The sequence below is a fragment of the Chanos chanos genome, chromosome 13 (genome assembly GCF_902362185.1).
Source record: "Chanos chanos chromosome 13, fChaCha1.1, whole genome shotgun sequence".
Lineage (NCBI taxonomy): Eukaryota > Metazoa > Chordata > Actinopteri > Gonorynchiformes > Chanidae > Chanos > Chanos chanos.
The window spans coordinates 16,237,847-16,244,545 of NC_044507.1; the positions used below are offsets into that span (position 1 = coordinate 16,237,847).

At 42.2% G+C, this 6,699-nt stretch overlaps 1 protein-coding gene across 1 annotated transcript; it reads left to right on the plus strand.

The window, feature by feature from the left end:
• The first annotated feature begins 473 nt into the window (after nucleotides 1–473).
• LOC115826032 (alpha-(1,3)-fucosyltransferase 9-like) lies at nucleotides 474–1,406 on the plus strand. The gene has a single exon (XM_030789712.1). It carries the CDS (start codon nucleotides 474–476, stop codon nucleotides 1,404–1,406), a length of 933 nt encoding a protein of 310 aa, XP_030645572.1.
• Nucleotides 1,407–6,699: the final 5,293 nt, after the last annotated feature.

Below are 6,699 nucleotides of genomic sequence, written 5' to 3' on the forward strand. Positions count from 1 at the left end.
CAGTTTATACAGATCAGTTTATAAATAATTGTATTCAAGGTGATGGGTGGGAAAATGGTTACTGAATTACTGAATTTCATGAACACCTACCTTTGATGCTGAGCTGTGTCCGTTTGAAGCAATCCTGTAGTTTAATAAGTGACTTTATCCTCTACGTCACCATGAGCAGCCCTGTAAGACTAGATAAAGCGGCCCATAAAATCTGACATGTTAACAGAAATGTTACAGTCATCAAATTCTTTCAACCTGCCACATTCAGTATGGAAATAATGGTTTCTGAAACATTCTTTCTGTTATTGTTGTTGTTGTTGTTGTTGTTGTTATTTGTTAATCTTTTTGTTTTGTTCTTAGGAGGTCACACCATGAATTGCGCAGTTAGCCGTCACATACGTTACACTCTGATTACTATTCTTCTGTTGGGCTGTGTCCTCTTGTCCTGTCGGAACTATCAATCCTATCTCTGTCTCCAACACATGCCCAGTCCCCTCAGACCAGAGCCTGAGGACACTATGGTGCTTATATGGCTCTGGCCCTTCAACACAGCCTTCGAACTAGATGCTTGTCAATCACTCTATAATATCAATGGGTGTTACCTGACCAGTGACAGACAGCTTTACAGCAAAGCAGACGCGGTCCTCATCCATCACAGAGACATCTTTTGGGATTTGTCCAATTTGCCCCAATTGCCTCGCCCTCCTCGCCAGAAATGGATTTGGTTGAATTCAGAATCTCCGTCAAATTCACCTCTAATCCCTGGCCTCGAGAATCTATTTAATCTCTCTGTGACATATCGTAAGGACTCGGACATCAGCGTGCCCTACGGGTCAATAATCGCAACCGATCAAACGTTAGAGGAATTTGTGCCACCTGTGAAGAAAAGACTGGTGTGTTGGATTGTTAGTAACTGGAATCCAGTGCACAGAAGGGTGCAATTGTACGAGGATCTGCAGCAACACATCAGGATTAACACTTTTGGCGATCACTTTAATAGACATGTCTCCAAACAAGGCTACAAGAACATAGTTTCCAGCTGTAAATTTTATCTTTCCTTTGAAAACTCTGAGTACAAGGATTATATCACTGAGAAACTGTATAATGTGCTTCAGTTAGGTACGGTTCCAGTGGTTTCTGGTCCATCTCGCCAGAACTATGAGAATTTCGTCCCCAAAGATGCTTTCATCCATGTAAACGATTTCAAGTCCATGAAAGACCTTGCTAATTATCTCCTGTTTCTCGATCTGAACGATGACATGTATCGAAAATACTTCTCGTGGCGGAGAAACTTTGAAGCGAAACTCTCTTACTTTCCAGTAGAACATGCGTGTTACGCGTGTGATTATGTCAGACGTAATAAGCAGTATCAAACACTGACAAATCTTTACGAGTGGTACTGGGGCAAAAGCTAAGGGAATGGAAATGCCTTTTTTTGTTTTAAAACCGACGTTCCGATAATCCGAGAACTTCCAGTGATTTTTCTAGAGAAGCCAGTAGTGGCAGGTTGCTGCATTTTCCGATACGCCCAACTGCTGAGAGGTGACGATTTGATTACATGTGAAAATAATTTCTTTTCTCTCAAATGTTTTTCATTTTGAATAATTTCCCCAAAGCATGGTTTGTTATGATGCATTATAATCGTTAGAAATTCCGTTGGGGTTTTTTTTGTTTGTTTGTTTGTTTTTCCCCCCGATATTTACATAAATGAATTTTGATACAAACAGAATGAATAATGTTAAGGTTGGGGTATTTTGTTTGTTTCCAGAGCTGCCAAAAAACAGCTTTTCAGACCAACGTGAGTTAACTTTATAAAACGTCTTTCAGTCTCTGCCTTGCTGTTATTGCTGTAGAGGAACTGCAACGTTGCCACGGTCATTTTCCGTCCTTCTTCGTTTAAAACAAGAGCAAACAGTTCAGAATGATATTGCACAACACAGTTACAATGGCAACATTATTTTGTCCACACATATCGCATAGTTCAAAAAGGCTCATTTCTTAAAGTGTGCAAGGCGCACTTTTACTGAGTAAACATGTGACGCGTTTGGTAATCTTAAAAATAAGAGTTTCTAAATTGTTAAGTACAGTTTAGTGTAAGACTGTATGTATGTTCAGGATACACAAATATTTATTTTTCCAGAAAATGCATTACGTCAAATCGAGGTGGGTTCAAATGCAAAGACAAGCAAGGACAATGGTCCTCCATGACAGTGCAGGAGGAAAAACCGTTACTGAAATGAGTGAAGGGGGACTAACTTAGTTTTTCACAACAGTTGAGTAAAAATAATCTTTTGGGGGAGTTGTTTGTTTGTTTTGTTTTTGTTTTTACTTTTGTTTTGTTTTGTTTTTGCTTGTTTCCATTTGGTGGGAGTATTCTGTGGTTCACATGACATGATAAAGCACCGGCAGATGGAGCAAGTGAGAGAAATTGTGACAAATGTCAGACAAAGCTAACATTGTTTACCACCAGATGGTACTGTGTCCTTATCATTTCACGTTGTTTAAACACACACATAAACACACACACGCACACACACATACACACACACACACACACACACACACACAAGCTTAGCTTTAGATATTTATTTGAACTGACTTCAATTTTATTTTAACTAAAGATTAATAATCTAAACCCTAACCATAACCATAACCAAAAAAATATGTTGACACTCTCTAGGCAATAACATGCGTATCATTTTTTAAAAAAAATCATTTTCCTAAGTGGCAACTAGGCAAATATCGGAGCTGGGTCAATATTTTTCAGATATGTATATCCAAATGGGGGTATGAATAAAATGAGGCAGGGTAGTTTTATATCCTGGCAATATTTAGTGGGCAATTTAAAAAGATGAAGTCACTTGTACACATAGTCCACTCCACATTCAGTCCATGTTACGCATATTTGACTTTATTAGACTGTAGTAGTATGAATTGACTGAAATGATAGTTGTGTTTCAGTCAGTGTGTGTGTGTGTGTGTGTGTGTGTGTGTGTGTGTGTGTGTGTGTGTGTGTTTGCGGTTAAAGCTTTCCTTAATGTGAAGTTGAAGTGCGGGGGAGTGGTGGAAGGGGGCCGAATCCGGGGCCAGATTGCCTGTGTTTTCAATAAGTCTGACTTTTCCTTGTTTGATTACAGAGTGAAAAAGACTCCGACTGCAGAATGCAGTGATTGTGGCTACACTTACGACGCCATGCACGAGGCATATTTGAAGTATGTGATCAGAACCTTTATTGCTCCTGAAAACAAAACACTGCTGATTTCACACTATTGCACACTATTGCACCCAACTGCCATCAACCATCACTTTCTTCCTCTCCGTCCTCCCTTCTTTTTTTCATTCTTTCTAAGCCGCTTTCTCTCTGAATTATTAAGCTCTGTTCTTTCCAGGGAAATCAGTCCCTCATCAGATCTGTGGGCCATCAAGTTTGCTTCACCGCTCCTTCACCTCCTAGCAGAAAAAAGCTCCAATGTCACCCTCTGACAGTGAGGAAATCGCTCACTGGCTGCCCTTGCATCTCTCTCTCTCCATCTCTCTCTCTCTCTCTCTCTCTCACTCACACACACACACACACACACACACAAATACACTCACAAATTCTCTTACTTCACTCATTCACTCTCTCCACCTCCTTTCCTTCTTCGTCTCTGTCACTTTCAAACCCCCCCCGCCCTCCCCCCAGCCCCCCTTCGCCCTCTGTTTTTCTGTAATGTCACGGCCCAGTGCTGAATGTCACTGAATTGATGGAGGGAAAAAATGGAGGATTAGATTGAGGCAAGGGAAGGTGAATTGACGGCAAAGAGTGAGAGTGTTTGTGTGTGTGTCTGGGTGTGTGGATGTGCGTGTGTGTGTGCATGCGTGTGTGTGGGGGGAGGGTGTATGTGTGGGAGTGTGCGTGTGTGTGTGTGTGGGGGGGGGGTGATTGTGTGTGTGCTGACATATACAGACACAGATCCCTTGCCTGTGGGGTGTGATGGAGGCATAAAATAGTTCATTCTGGTGAAAACACAGCAGGCATTTAACACAATTCCCACAATGCCACAAGAGCTAGATATCTGACAGACATATTCACCAATGAGGTTCAATCAATTCAATCAAAGACCACCCCTTTCCAAAACACACACTAACCTCTATCGTTCCTCCACAGTAAATCATAGCAGGGCACTTCTATAAGCAACACAGAAGAACATAACCTTTCCCATCATGCAATGAGAACCTTTTCTCATAACAGTAAACAATCATTGGAAGAGTCCATTTAAAAACAAAAAAGGGCCATTGTGCTTTGGTGTGCCTGATCCAAAGGCAACAACATCTAAACACTTTATCATTCTAAACGTGTACCATTACTGAGGAGAAGTCAATGAAACCTCTGGGTTCAGCAGCATGCATTTTTTCTAATCATCGTCACTCTATCTGTTTCACTCTATCACTCAGGAAAGTCGGTTGCATTTATTTAATCATCTCTAATTAAAAAAAAATACAGATACAAATCAAAACAGTTAAACACGACGATTTTCTTCTGTGGTCACGCTTCATGAGAGAACTGCACATGTGTGTACACACAATGGGACATAACGCATTCCCTATCTCTGAATGTGTCTGTGAATTTATGCGTGGCTTGTGTTTGTAGGAGAAACAGATGTGTGTTCAGTCACCACGAACAGAATTTGGAAGAGCAAATTCTCTTTTGGAAAGTCCACAAAAAAAAAAAACCAAACACACAGCAAACAGATTATGGGTACAGAGAGAATCTAAAGGGATCAGAATAAAAAACAAACAGTGGTTGGTTGCACATTGACCAGTATCAACATGTGTGTGATGTGAGTGTGTGTGTGTGTGTGTGTGTGAGAGAGAGAGAGAGAGAGAAGGGAAGGAAGAGAGGAGAAAAGGAGTGTCGCTGGAGGGAGAGAGGAGGAAACGGCTCTGCTCCTTTGACATGATGATCTGAGGAGGGGGAATTGGGGTGATGTGGTCCAGGTTATTAGTTAGGCTCTGATAGACCATGTAATAGTCTCCCAGCACAACAGGGGACTAGTGTTCAGGCAGCACACTCATCCGCATATGACACAGCGATATGGATGATACTCTGAACAACATAACAGCCCATAATACACAAACACACACATACACATGTGCATACATGCACTTATACACACACACACACACACACACACTGTGTGTGTGTGTGTGTGTGTGTGTGTATGTGCACTTGTTTCTAAGTTTAACTGAGCAGTGTAACTGATGCTGTATCGTGTTTGCATATATGCTGAATATGTGTTTTCTTTTCACCTCGAAAAAAAAAAAAAGTCTCGCCTATTTTCAAACTCTTTCTCTTACTCTCCGTTTCCTTTCTTCCACATCACTTCATCTCTCACCTTTTTACCCTTCCACATACTCTTCCTGTCTTTTCTCCCCTTTTTGCTTTCCGTCCGTCTCCAGCCGTTCAAAACCAGCAGGGGATCGAGAAGCATCTACCATTAACCAAGAGCTGAAAAATATGTGCTTGACATTTATGAGGTAGCTGACGAGAGCCTTCAATATGAAGAGAAGGAGGGATTGTAGGGAGGAGGTGAACGAAGGAGTGCAGATGGTGGAGGTGGACTTTGTCAAGGAGGGGAATGGAAGTCAATTATTCAAGGATGAGAAACATACGAAGAGCCAAAGTGACTCTTGTGAAAGAGGAAAGGAAAATGAGAGAGAGAGAGAGAGAGAGAGAGAGAGAGAGGAAAAAAAAATCACATCGGTCCACTTCATCAAGTGCAATAATGAGGGAAAATTGCTTTGCTCCATTATATTTGATTGGTGTTTGAGTAAAAATAGCTGGATGAGTCTTATAATAAGAAGGAGCATGGGCGCGCTCAGTGGGGCTGGGGGGGGGGGGCGGGTGGAGCAGGGTGGGGGCGGGGCAAGATGGGGTTGGGGTGGGGGGCGCTACTTGTCTGATGGTTCAGGTTTTATCCCCCTTTTTCCCGGAGACCAGACTCCAACGTCCATGGTCTCTTCTGTCTTCTGCTTGAGACAAGTGCTTCTTAAGGGTCTCAGAGCACATCATGATGACTCACAAAACTAGAAGCTTTTCAAGTACCAGGCGTATGAGCTATTGAACCACACTCATCGAGAGAGACACGGGAGGGGTGGGGGTGAGGGGAGGTGGATGAACTCTGCAGTGTTTAGCATTGTCTACAATGTGTAATTGTATCTGGCAAGGTTCATAACTGAGCTGATTTAGTAGGGTGTGATTGAGAGTGATTAAAGTGTATTGGTTTTGATGAGTTTCTTGTAATGTGGATTGTGGGCGAGAGTTGGACCGAGTGCTTGTGTGGCGGCTTACCTGCATTGGTGGAGAGTCACATTGGCTGGGACGGGGTAGTGTTTTACGTGTGTCGCTTTCTTAGGTATGTCTGCGTTAGTTCAGCTGAAATTTTTCTTTTAATATGAAGCTTAGTGAGCCTCTCGTCTTCTCTGTCTCTCTCTCTGTGTGTCTGTCACACACACACACACACACACACATACACACACACACACGCACGCACACACACACCCACACACGCCTCCAGCCACACGCACACAGTAGTTCCAGGCACATTTCACTAGGCAATACAACCATTAAACTGCACTGTTTAAAGAGAGCAAATCTAACAAAATGAATCAATAAACACAGCCGCCATGCCAGTGTGTTTTATATGGCATCTGTTTTCCATTTGTTTT

Coding starts and splice junctions, on each gene's coding strand:
- LOC115826032 (XM_030789712.1), top strand. CDS start 474: ATGCCCAGTCCCCTCAGACCAGAGCCTGAGGACACTATGGTGCTTATA.